This window comes from Arachis hypogaea, chromosome 5 (assembly GCF_003086295.3).
Source record: "Arachis hypogaea cultivar Tifrunner chromosome 5, arahy.Tifrunner.gnm2.J5K5, whole genome shotgun sequence".
NCBI classification, from domain to species: Eukaryota; Viridiplantae; Streptophyta; class Magnoliopsida; order Fabales; family Fabaceae; genus Arachis; species Arachis hypogaea.
Window position 1 is genome coordinate 6262266 of NC_092040.1, and position 13902 is coordinate 6276167.

General features: G+C 27.9%; 1 protein-coding gene across 2 annotated transcripts; it reads left to right on the plus strand.

Moving 5' to 3' along the window:
• Positions 1 to 6060: 6060 nt before the first annotated feature.
• LOC112800455 (branched-chain amino acid aminotransferase 2, chloroplastic) lies at positions 6061 to 11519 on the plus strand. 2 transcript variants are annotated; one of them, XM_025842737.3, is made up of 8 exons: positions 6061 to 6524; positions 6603 to 7055; positions 7131 to 7262; positions 7614 to 7712; positions 8033 to 8149; positions 10487 to 10582; positions 10771 to 10883; positions 11031 to 11519. In XM_025842737.3, the coding sequence occupies exons 1-8, from the start codon at positions 6387 to 6389 to the stop codon at positions 11143 to 11145; spliced, it is 1263 nt and encodes a 420-aa protein (XP_025698522.1). In that variant the 5' UTR covers positions 6061 to 6386; the 3' UTR covers positions 11146 to 11519. The 2 variants fall into 2 exon arrangements, with proteins under 2 accessions (XP_025698522.1, XP_025698523.1); XM_025842738.3 differs by lacking the exon at positions 8033 to 8149 and having other exon boundaries at positions 6337 to 6524.
• The last annotated feature ends 2383 nt before the right edge of the window (positions 11520 to 13902 follow it).

Genomic DNA, 13902 nt, shown 5'->3' on the forward strand with positions numbered 1-13902 from the left:
AAACACCAAAAAAAATTTTTTATTGAGGACTAATTACTCTCTCTATATATATGGGGTGTTTGTACTGCAGTTTGTTTCGATTTTAAATTGGAAAAATCATCCGATTCAACAGTACTAAATTAGTAAATTTAATTAGATTGTTTTGGTTCATATTTTTTTGTCCGAGGCCAACTAAACTAAACCAAATCGATCTAAAAAAAAGAAGATATAGTGTGAAACTTTCAATCACGCAAGAGGCGGAGATTAATTAACATGACATACATTATGGTTTTAGTAGACTCTTTTCCTATGGATTTTGGACTAATTCACGAAGTCATAGATAGATGATGAAACCATGACCCTAAATCAATCTCCATGCCTTGTCGACAACGACAATTTATTGAAAACACATGGTGTGATTTGATTACGAATTTCGTTATATTGGTTCTACGGTGGTTGAGAAAGCCCTGCCGCCAACAAAGCAAATTATGTTGAGCCAGGCATATTCATAATTCACGCTCTTTAATTTCTCTGGTGTTTTGGTTGCCTGGTTTCATCATAAATGTTTTGAACGGTTAATTAACAAAGTTTAATTTGTGCTGCACCTCTAGATTATGTAGCTGGTACATAGCTTGAATTTTTTGGTGCTGAAAAAGAAAATTAAAAGGCTAAGAGGAAATATAGCTAGCTAGGTTGTTCTCATTAATATATGACTATTATTGTTGCTATAATTATTTCATGCCTCCTAGGCTACACTATATATGTAGTGTTGAAAACATTAATTTTATCTTTGACGGCATATTGAAAATATTATTGTTACGAAAAAGAGAAGACAAGTCACATGACATTTAATTTATTCAGAACACCCAAATGTACATTTTTTAATGAATAATGTTAAAAGATTTATTTTATTTAAGTAATTTACTTTGTAAATAATGGTGAATTATAAGAAATTTTAATTTATATATTTCTTAAATAAAAAATACTACGTGCATATAAAAAATTAGTCACTAAATTAGTAATTATTATTTGTGTATAAATACATATATTATTTAACTCATGCCTAACGTGTATTTTATATTGGTGATTGATTTTTGTGTACATATAAGTGATAAATCTAAAAATTTTGATATGCATGGACCGAATTTTGTACAAAATTTTTAATTATTTTTTGTTATTTTTATTATATAAAAGTAATTTATGCGTAATATACAATTAGTGAATTGCTCTTTTTAAAAGATTTTATTAATATATATAAAAAATATAGAAATTTTTTTAATAATTTTGTTCGATTGCTCCCGAGAAAGGTGGATTGAATGGTTGGTGGGTTGATAGCAACGGGTTGATCGAGGGTATTTCAAGATCTGGGCGCGAGTTCTATGGAGAGGTGTTGTTCTGAACGTTGATGGGTCGGTGGGTAAAGCCACCTATAGGGACACTTGGATGCAGTAACAGATTCAGAAAATTTTGGTAGTGTGGATAAAATTTATATAACATCATAATAATTTTTATAATAAAAATAATATGTGTATATAACAAATTAAATATTAAATTATCTATTAATCATTATATATTTGTGTATAAATATATGTATTATTTAACTTATTTTTAATGTATATTTTATATTTTAATATATATTTTATACAAATAATTATTTTTTATGTACATATAATATGATTATTGTTATGATTATATTTTATTATTGTAAAATATGATTAACCTTCAAAATATCTAATATATAAATTACAATACTAAAATAGTAATTTAAATAATAATATATAATTTAAAATTCTATTGTTTTAGGTTTTATATTTTAAAAAATTAAATAATTTTTCTCTTAACACTACCATCAAAATTTCTCTCTTTTTATATATATTATTAAATAATTATTTAAAAATTCACTTCCTAACACAATTAGAAGTCGACTCTTATTGATATTTATAGTTGAAAAATTTCTTTTAATTAATACAGTTGCTATGCAAGAATTAAAGCTAATTTAAAAAGAAGATAAATAATATTTTTTTGTGTTGATTTTTAAAAAAGAACACTAATTTTATTTAAATTTGAGAATTGATCATTCCAACGAATTTCTAATATAAAATTTTTAAATTGACGATTAAGTACCAAAAGTTGAGTAAAAAATTATTGTGGGGTCAAATTTAATAATCTAAGAGGGGCAAATAAATATTATTATCATATACTACTCAAAAAAATTTCAAATTGTAGTGGGACGCTTGCCCCCACACCACTATACGTAGAACCGTTCCTGCTTGGATGTTAAAATGAGCGTTCGTACTAAGAGACGGCTAATAATTAGGATATGAGTGACGTACCTGGAGAGGAGTAGATCTCTCACCATTTATACCTTGCACTTCGGGTGGACCTTTTTTCCTGAGTCCGTCCGTTTAAAAGCTTTTGCCAAATATCTAGGTTTCCATTAAAGTATGAAATACACATGGGTTATTTTTGCATGCGGGTGGATGATCCGTTAAGTTGGGAGTCCGACCGCCAGAATTTTATTTTTGATATAAGAATTATATAGTATTCTACAATATTTTATAAAATTATAATATACCAATATTTTTATGGTATATTTAGTTAAGAAGTTATTATATATATTTTTAATTAAGATTAATTCTTTTAAAAGTTTAAAAAATTTGAAAATAATTTATAAATTATTAATTATCTCTAAAATACTGATACTCTTATAAACTATAAAATATAATTCTCAAAATAAAACTATAGTTAAAATAAGTTATGATGAGAAAATATGATAATTTTTTTTCAATAATATAAATTTTTTAAAAAAATAGGTATTTTAAAAAAAAAAAATTAAAATAGACAATATAATTATTACAAAAAAAATGTAAATAATTATATTCATAGAAATAAGTATATAAAAATTAATTTAAAAAAGTATAAAAATTTGAATATATGATATAAAATTGATTAAATAAAATTATCAATAAAAAATAATTAAAATTTAAATTTATCATATAATTAAAAATAATTATATAAAAAATTATTAAATATTTTATTTTACCAATCACATATCTTGGGAGCGAAGGCCAAGGCTACTACTGTTTGTCCTCCTGGGATTTGTGCGTACTAATTATTCTTAAATACGTCTGTTTTATTATATATTTCTATAATTCCTCTTTATTAATTTTTTAAATTTACTTAATTTTTTCATTTGGTTGATCGAATAATTTTAGACCTAGAGAAATGATTTATTATTATTATTATTATTATTATTATTATTATTATTATTATTATTAAAGCGACAACTGCAACGTAAATATGACCATTGACAAGTATAACATTGCAATATATTTTTATTACCATCAATTGCTTTTGGAATTTCAAAACATACCTTTCACACTAGGCATTTGTTAGGAACCACAGTAAATTGAGGGAGGTTAAGATTTGAAAGGCATAAGGTAGCTTGAAGATGATGTTTGTGAATGATTAAGGGTGTTGTGTGCCCTTAATGGGATGCAAATTACGCAAAACCATGTTATAAATTCCAATCTAAATAGAATAAAGGTAATCGGAATCCTCAAGTCGGCATGCATGCATGGTATATATTATCTATTTCTTTAATTATTATGGATATTGGATACTTTGGAAACCTCAGGGAGCAACGGACTTCATATGTCAAATGGCATATAAGCATCAATATGTAATATATCATCCTAATATTCTTGATTCCAATGGTAGCACAAACGTTAAAATTGGGTTGACTATATCATTACTCGTATATCTTACACTAACAAAGCAAGAGAATATATGTAGATTCTGGCTTAGACTTTAATAATTTAATTAAGTTGGAGAGTACGTATGTGTTTAAACCTTTCAATTAACTTAGAATAATATATCATGCATGCGTAATGATCACCACTCAACTTGTTGGATTATTCTAGAAAAAGAATTATACTTCTTTGAAAGATTATTATTGAACTCAAAACTATCATATTATGTACACAAGAAAAGGTATGGTATTAATTAATTGGTCCTTGATTAATTAGTATGATACTCCAGTTAATAAAATAATATATATGATATATATACTTGAACTATCTATTTCCTTTTGTTTTTTTTTAGTGCAATTGAATATGATGTATTAACAACTTAGGGGAATAGACACCAAAAATACAACTTAAGAGAATGTTAGGAGCCAATAATTTTAATAAAATAAATGGAAAAAGGTTGGTTGGTATTGATTTATGGGGACATTTGAGTTATAGTTTGTTGGTCAAATTTTTATAATATTATTGATCTACAAGAGGATGAAGATAATGATTGAAGATATTTTAAATTATATTTTAGATTATGTGTTATATTTGATTGATTATAAATTTAAAGATATTTAATTACATATTTTGAATAATGTTAATTTTATTAATTTATTTAAAAAACTTGGTTTATGATTATGTTTATTACATATTTATAATTATAAAAATTTAAGTGTTTGTGAATTTAAAAATTAATTTTTTTATATTTTTAAAAATTATAAATTTATTGTAATTATTATAAAATTATATATATTATTTAATATTTAATATTTATATATATAAAAAAAATTTGCCGTCTAATTCACTATTAAATGTGATAGAGAAAAATTTAGGACTACCTTATCAAGTAAAGAGCAATGCTAGAGGGCCAGCAACATTTGTGATTGGTAGCCATCAACTAGCCATTAATGATAATTTGATGGTGTGAGATTGGTGTGAGATTTTATCCAATGACTCACATTTTTCTACTAATTATATGCTGGACAAAATGCAATAAAATTGCTGGCCCCTAGACTTTTACTTAAGTAAAACGGGACAAGTCAGCTAATCAAATAGTGGGCTTTTGTGAGAGGGGATTCCGTTTGCCCTAATGTTGTTTATTCAAATTAAGACCAATGCCTAATAAATATACAGAGTCATAAACTTATATATATATATTTTAATATTAATGAAAGCCGAAATGGAAGTGCTTTTTCTTTTTTGGTTTTTGGTATTGATGTATGATTCACGTTCATTTTTTTTCATATCATTGAATTGATCCCACAAAATTCATGTATGAATTGAGCCCACAAAATCTATATCCCATTCGGTTCATTCTAAATGGGCCTTAGGATACATCTGCTAATTTTTTTAGCATATTAAAAAGGATCTTATAATAGATTTAGATATTTTACCTTAGATCGAATGTAGAAGCAAATGAAAAAACACTCTGAAGTCTGAACCAACGTTTTTTCTACCCAAAAAACAAGGGCTTTCTAAATGATTTATAAAAAAAAGTTTGTATTGGACCAAATATATATGTAGACAAAATATATTTTAAAATTAAAAGGAGAATCTATCATCAAAAAAAAAAGATTAAAAGGAGAATCCATCAGAAAATTCAGAACCCACAAAGAAAAAGTAAGGTACTCATAATTCATGAATTGCATTTTAAGGGTTTTATGCCGTCTTAAATCCTAAACTTTATCCAAAAAAGTCTTCTAGACTTCCGATAAAAAAATATTATAACATATTTTTTAAATAAAAATTTTCTGTTGCAAAAAAATAACATTCAAAGATCTAGTCCAAAAGGAAGGAAAAGATAGAGATTTTTTTAAAATAAATATTTTAAATATTTTATTTATCAATCTAAATAATTTAAATATAATTTATGTTTTTGTGTCTTATTATTTATTTATACTATAAATATATTAATTATAAGTATATTTTATTTATATAATAAATAATACAAGTAGAGTACATTAATTTTTATGTATTACAGATATATTTATTTTATTTATTTAAAGTTTATGTCTTATTTTATTAGATATATTTATAATTAATTTGTTTACGGTATACATAAAATAAATAATAAAATATAAAATATAAATTATATAAAATTAATAAATAAAATATTTAAAACAATTATTATAAAAAACAAAAAAGATAGAATAATAATGATATAAGGATGCTGGATTTTGTCAAGAGATAAGACTTGATGGTTCATACCAACTTCAAGATAAACATGTTTGAAATTAAGAGTAATCCTGTTTTTTTTTTTTAATAAATAATTTGGAAAGGCAGGAGCAGGTGAGTTGGCAGGGCTGCTGGTTATCCTAATTCAATTGAATACTAGTGTATATTATTATATTGATCTTTGATCCAGGTCATTTTAAAAAAAAATGATACGAATCAGTATTTTTATTAAAATTTAATAAATATTTAATTATAAAAAATATATAATTTTATATTATTAAATATAATTTTAAATCATTAAAAATAATAATGATAACTAATCCATGATTATAAATCATCAAATATGCTGATTCCTTACATTAATGTATCTAATATTACAAAATAATAAAATAATAACAACACATTTTTTTGTGTAGTATATACCAAAGCGTAGCCCACATGCGTTGCACCTGCGCCTCCACGTCCTTCTCTTCATTCTGGTTTAGAGAAATGGAGACCAGCGCCGTCCTGACAAGCTTTCGGCTCAGTTTTCCGATCTGTCCCTCCCTCCACCACTCTTCTTCTCCGTCTCTCAAGGTATCTCGCTCTCTCCATCTATCTCAATTCATTATTTTCTTTCTCAGTTCCAATCTCATTTTTTGATCAATTTTTCAGCTCCAAAAGCAGTTTCTTCCCCCTTCCCACAACCATGTGCTGCACCACCCTTATCCTCTCACTCTCACGCCTACTCCTTCTCTTTCAAATGCGTCGTACAGTCAAACCGTTGAATTAGCAGACATAGAATGGGACAACCTTGGATTCGGTCTTCAACCTACTGATTACATGTACATCATGAAATGTCCACACGGCGGAACCTTCTCGAAAGGTGAACTCAAACGCTTTGGCAACATCGAATTGAACCCATCCGCTGGTGTTCTCAACTATGGCCAGGGTTTATTCGAGGGTTTGAAGGCATACCGTAAGGAAGATGGCAACATTCTTCTCTTCCGTCCAGAAGAAAATGCTCTTAGGTTGCAGATGGGTGCAGAGCGCATGTGTATGCCTTCTCCTACTGTTGACCAGTTCGTTGAATCTATTAAAGACACTGTTTTGGCAAACAAACGTTGGGTACTCCCTTATCCCATCTACCATTATACATGTGTTATGCTTTTGAGGTGAAATCTAATTTGGCTTTGATTTCAGGTTCCCCCTACTGGTAAAGGCTCATTGTATATTAGGCCATTGCTAATGGGAAGTGGACCTGTACTTGGTCTTGCACCCGCTCCAGAGTACACATTTCTCATATATGTTTCACCTGTTGGAAACTACTTTAAGGTAATCAATCTTTAAAGTATTCCATGTTTTGCTTTTGGAAAAATTACACAAAAATGGTTAGAATTTAGTACTGTTGGATAAGTAGAAATTTATGTGTGCTTTTTTTATGAGATGTTTAAAGAGGATTTGATTTGTAGCTTGTAAATATGACGAAACCTTATAGTAATCTTCTAACGGTCCACTGTAATATCGTCCTCATTTTTGCAGTGTTGTGATCTGATGGTATCATAATGGTTGTTATTAATTTAATATTGACAATTATAATCATCTCTGTTTGTATTTTTTGTTGTAATTTTGAACATACTTGTAATGCTGTCTTTCAAAAATTTATGGAATATCAATTTATCACAGGAAGGTTTGGCCCCAATCAATTTGATTATTGAGAATGAATTACATCGTGCAATTCCCGGTGGCACTGGAAGTGTGAAGACCATCGGAAACTATGCTGCAGTAAGTCTTATCTCTTTTTTTCTTGTTTTGTCTTGGCAGTTGATTGCAGATGTTGTCTTCTGTTCGCATCAAGTTAATTGCTTGCGAGTTCAAAGATAACTTTTAAAGTACTTCTACTTTTTACAAAAGCTTGAGTTTTCTGTTTGATTATTTCTTAATTCTCATTTTTGTTCTACAACATTGTCTTGAGTTTTTTGTTTGCTTGATCTTTAATTCTCTTTTTTTTTTTCACCGGCATACTTTAACTTTTGTCTTTTTTGAAAATGAAAATCCTGATCCTTCTCCCAATTTCCTTCGCACCAAAAAATTTGTCTCTGTAGGTTCTGAAGGCACAATCAGTAGCAAAGGCCAAAGGCTACTCTGATGTTTTATACCTTGATTGTGTGCACAAAAAATATCTGGAGGAGGTTTCTTCATGCAATATTTTTGTTGTTAAGGTATTTTATTTTGTACCTGTTGAATTTTATATTCTACAAGAGTATCAGTACCTTTGAGATAATTAATAATTTTTAAATTATTTTCTAAATTTTTGAAATTTTTAAAAGAATTGATCTTAATTAAAAAGATATTTAACAACATTTTAATTAAACATATTATAAAAGTATTGGTATCTTATAATTTTATAGAGTACTATAGAGTACTATGTAATTCTTATTATCAAAAATAATATTATTAAAAATTTTTTTATATTTTTTTATATATATTGGTAAAATCTTTAATTTAAAGAATAATTCGCTAATTATATATCTGGCATAAATTATTTTTATATAAAAAAATAAAAAAATAATAATAAATTTTATATAAAATTCGCCCTGCATATCAAAATTTCTAGATCTGTTTCTGTTTATATATAGATCGTTTTGCGGCAACCTCCTTGTTACACTAATCTTTGTAGTTTCGTGCCACTCTTGGCCATATGAGTATCAATAGTATTATAGTTATTTTATTCAACTAGAATGAGACTCGCGCTATGCGTGGAGTGATAAATTATTGATAGTATATAATAAATATTAAAAATTATTATGTTTTGTAAAATTAAATTAAATAAGTGTAAACTAAAGTTAAATTTAAAAGGTGTTTTATTTAAAATAATTTGTAGTACAAAAGATTTGGATATTGAAATTGTATAAAGTGACATTTTATTTGGTAGTTTGATTTTTGCATTTGTTTTAGTTGATGGACTTAGTCTTCTTATGTGGCGCTCGTCCTCCTTTTTTTATTGGTTGTTGTTAGAGTTGTTGGTTTCTTTTTTCTATCGTAAGTTCTTGTGAAGACATGTTCTTTATGAATTGTTGAATTATATACCCTTTCTATTGTGTTATTTGTTCCATCTTTGGATGGATGTTCTTCTTCCGAAGATGTGTCTTGAATTTGTATGGTTTTCTTTATCTTTAATCTCTTGATGGGTATGTGATCTTCGTCTGATGATATTAGTGTTGACGAAGTTGATTTCTATAATCAATGAATAATTTAAACTAGAAATAAAAATGATATCTTGAATAAGTGATTTTTTTTGGAGTATTACCTGTTTTATTTGTTGTAATGGGTGTTGAGATTTAGTGTTTTTTGTTAGAACAAAATGTTTTGGTAACAGTGTATTGTTGAGAACATTTTTTGATATTAAAATTATTTACTTTGACTTCAAATATAAATGTGAGGTTGCACAAATTTTTCAATTAGAGTGGTGCTTCATTGTCATTACTTTTCTGGAATGTCATTATATTTGAACCAGTCGTGCCCAAAATTTTTTTTTTCTTTGCCATCAAATAGTACAAAAATTGTTGTAGCACTTCATCTGAAAATAAGTAGTGGGTTAGTAGCTAATAATTTGATAGATGAGATTATGAAAAATATATAGAATTACCTTATTGTTGAATATTGTGGTGTTTGATTACATGTGCAGCAAATATAGTTATCTCATTTTCATCTAATATAATCCTTTATAAGCAAAGAGACTCCTCTTCATTTGTGGTTGTTAATGTTTTTCATAGATGAACCACGCAAACTTTGATAAACCAATTGTCTATTTGTTTGGTGATATTGTCTAAAGAATGATGCTCCATTGAGTAAGTTTGAGATATTGTGTAGTTCGAAAATAATTTTTTTGAGCTAAATTTGATGTTATTTGAAGGAATAGTGATAAGAGACTTATATAAGTAGGTCAAATAGTATAGAATTTGAATACTTATAACGTAAAATTTATTATGATTAATAATATTTTTATGACATTTGTAATATGGATGTTTATTACATTTAATGAATTATTTATAGAAATTAATTATTGAGATTATAAATTTATTATATTGTTTATAATGATGAGATGTAATAAGTACAAAGATATGAATTCAATGTCTTTGTACGTTACAAATTTGATTAAACACTATTAATTTTTAATTATCAGTGTTTTTTAGTTTTTTTATATTTTATTTTTTTGTTGATTTAAAAATAATAATTGATTTGACAAAAATTGAGTGGTTGATTCTAAAGTTTTGCCAAGTAAACGATATTACTGACATGGCATTAATAAAAGGAGAAACATGTCATGAAAATAATGTAAATAAACTTATCTATCTACTTTTATATATTAAGAATAGATTCTGCCTTGTATGTTTTTGTTTGTCAGTATTCTACTATTCTGGTTAACATTTTATTAGTGCTAATGATTGCATTTACTGAATTTCTTTTACCCTCATGCAAGTTTATGTGTTATTCTAGAAAAAGCATGTCATCTGAGCTCACTGTATTATACTTTTCATATATTCATTTGCTTTCAGGGCAACAATATTTCAACTCCTGCTATTAAAGGGACTATCCTACCTGGCATTACTCGAAAGAGTATAATCGATGTTGCACGAAGCCAAGGGTTCCAGGTACCAGGCTTTTGGTTTAGGAGATGATTGTTGGAATATTATTTGTCATAATTATCAGAATGAATGATATTTGGTACAAAATGTAATGATTGGTATTATTAGTTCACAAGGTCATGGTCTGAATTTTTGTTTCTAGACTTTGATATACTCGGTTTCTTGTTTCTATTTACATTATGGAATATGTGCAGGTGGAGGAGCGACTAGTCTCTGTGGATGAATTGCTAGATGCTGATGAGGTCTTCTGCACAGGGACAGCTGTGGTTGTGTCACCTGTAGGCAGTGTTACTTATCTTGGCAACAGGTATCCTCCCTCCATTCATCTTTAACAAAACATTGAACCACAAACTTTGTTAAAACATTCCAGTGATTGGCTATGCGATTTAGCTATTAGGTAGGTATCTAGGAAAACAAATTGGAACCAATGATTGACATTATTAAACTACTGTAGGGTATCCTATGGAGAAGGTATTGGAGCAGTGTCCCAGCAACTCTATAGTGTCCTTACAAGACTACAGATGGGTATTACAGAGGATGTGATGAATTGGACTGTTGAGCTGAGATAGGCACACAAAGAAATAGCTGGCACTGCATCTTCCGTGCAAATCTCCAATCACTAGAACTAGTTCTTTTAAAATTTTGCTTTTGGATATGATTAGTTCTTGTGGATAGTCACTGGGGGGTGTGTGTGTATTGCTATTGAATTACCATAGCAAGCACGTAAGGAAACAGTTTGCATTTGTTTATTTTCTTGCCAGTTGGAGAAGTCTTTATCAGTGGATTAGTTTAAGTTATTTTTGGTTGAAAACTAGACTTTTTTTTTTTTTATTTGTAACATTTTGTTTACCCTATATATAGGGTGTAGTAGGAAAGCATATTTCTGGTTTCTAAGACTAGCCTTTTGGTGGAAGAAAATAGCAGTTTTATATCTTTTATAGCAGTTTTTTGGCCACCTAGTTTGCGTCTTATGCATCCGATTTTTCACAACAATTAGCAACTACATCGCAATTGAAACCTTTTTTTGCCACTCATTGTACCTAAGTGGAAGTGTGTTCTATATTGAAAAAAATATTCACAGCTGACTATTGGTTTGCCAGAATGCATAACGTTGCAATCATAAGCAACATACCTTCGAATATCACATTCAATTCTTTGTTTTAAATACTCGGTTGTGCCCTTTTCTAAGACGTACCTTGAATCAACCTGAATTTATAATTTCCAAGTATTTACTAGTTGCTAATATATACAAGGGTTTGAAGGTTGAAGGGTTAGCTCAGTTAAATAGTTAATAGTCTTAGAGAGTTAGTCTCCAGTTGAAAAATAGCTATAATCTTTTAACGATAAAAGAGATTAACAGACATCTTTTGTTGTGATCTAAAAGTAACTGAGTGCATTGCTCTTATTATTTTTTCACATATATCTTTTTTCTTTATATAATGATTAGAATAGTTTAGGTCCATGATCAAGGTATGAGGCAACCTTTTTGACCTTTTCCATCTTTCTTTTTACCTCATGTATAAAAAATTGGAAAGTATGTCTTGTAATATGTGATTTTTTTTATTATTTTGTAATAAAAATGGAAAAGTACAAGAAGAATATAATAAACATAAAATGTGCAAACAATTCAGAATAGATCCTTACCAATAAGATATTGTTGCTACTAATCATTAGTTTTAAAGAAGAAAAAACAAAGACAAACTATCCGGATTTCTCAATTCTCATCGCTGTGTGAAAGGCAGCGGCTACCCAAATAACAGAATAATAATATTACACAATGTGGGAAAAAAAAGGGTGGAGAGGGAGACCCAATACATGGAATAAGTAGGAGAGATATGTTGAGAATATACTCTGTTTCTTAGTATTGTAAAATGGAGACTTGTGTTATATATTCACTTTTCATGCACTTAATTTTTATTAGTAATAACATGAGTTAATATACATATTATTAAATTTCAGTAATTAGGTGCTCAGAAAGCATGGTACGCTTTTTATAATTTGTTTGTACTTGAAAATGTGATATTGAGGCTTGAATTATTTGTCTTATATGGCATTGTCTTTTTGACCTCTTGTCCTCCATTTTCATTTCTATATATGTATGTATGTCTTTTAAACTCCATAAAGGCAACCTTCATGAAGAAACCGCGTTGCTGACTTCTTGTGATCGTGGCAACAACAAGACATTCTCTTTATCATTCATTTCAACCAAAGCTTACTTCTCCCCAGTTCCCACATACATATGATTGTAAAGGCATTTCATTCAAGGAAAATAACATACAGAGGCATGACAATAATGTAACATGTTAAGGAAAATTCATAGAATGGTTCGTAGTAGTATGAGGATTCATAACGATATTAAATGTATACTTAAAATTCAATAATAAATTAATTATCCATATAAAATATATATTAAATAATACATGTAAATAAACATAAATTAATACATAATAACTAATTTAATTTGAATTTTATTAGGTAGATAATAATTTTTGTGAATAATGTGAACAATAGGATCTAAAATTAGTCCAATAAAGTAAAAACACACTACACCTCTAAATTACTCCCCTAAATTTTAATATTAGATAATCATTCGCACACCTAATAAATTGAACATCTGATATATTCATTGTTCACATTATTTAGTATTTTCATTGTCTATCTGTACTTTTTCATTTAATTTTTAGTATCAACTTAACATTTTTGGATGACTTAATACTTGCTACAATGAATTCAGATGAATAATGGATACTCGGTCTTCAAAGCTTGCATAATATGTTTATTGTAATAGCTAACTAAGAGAAATATTTGAAAATGATTAGAATTTATTATTTTTGGTTAATAATTAGTTAACAATATTTACAATTATGGGTTCAAAGTATATTATTAGATTATTCGACTAAAAAAATTAAATTAATGGCTAAAAATATTAGGTCAAAAATAATAAATTCTATTTGTTCTCAAGTTTCTCTCGCCAATTAATTCATTGAAATGTTCATCAGTGGAACCTTCCTGGCTTATGGTCACTACTCACTAGCTAGCTAGCTTACACTGCTGCTGGGTCCACCAAGTCTTTCAGAACATAATATTTAAGTGCGTGCTTAAACATAAATGTTGTGAATAATTCAAGAAGTTAGGAGTGATATGATACGGTCCTATCTATGTATGTCTTCTTACGATCATTCGTAGCTTTGTCAAGATCAGGTCACACCTCCGCAACAAACCAATGAAAGCATCAAGATCAGATCAGGTCCATCTATGTTCTAGAAACTCATCCAGTAAGATAAAGTCGGGGCAAGTTGGAGTTGAAAATTAATTACCATATATCA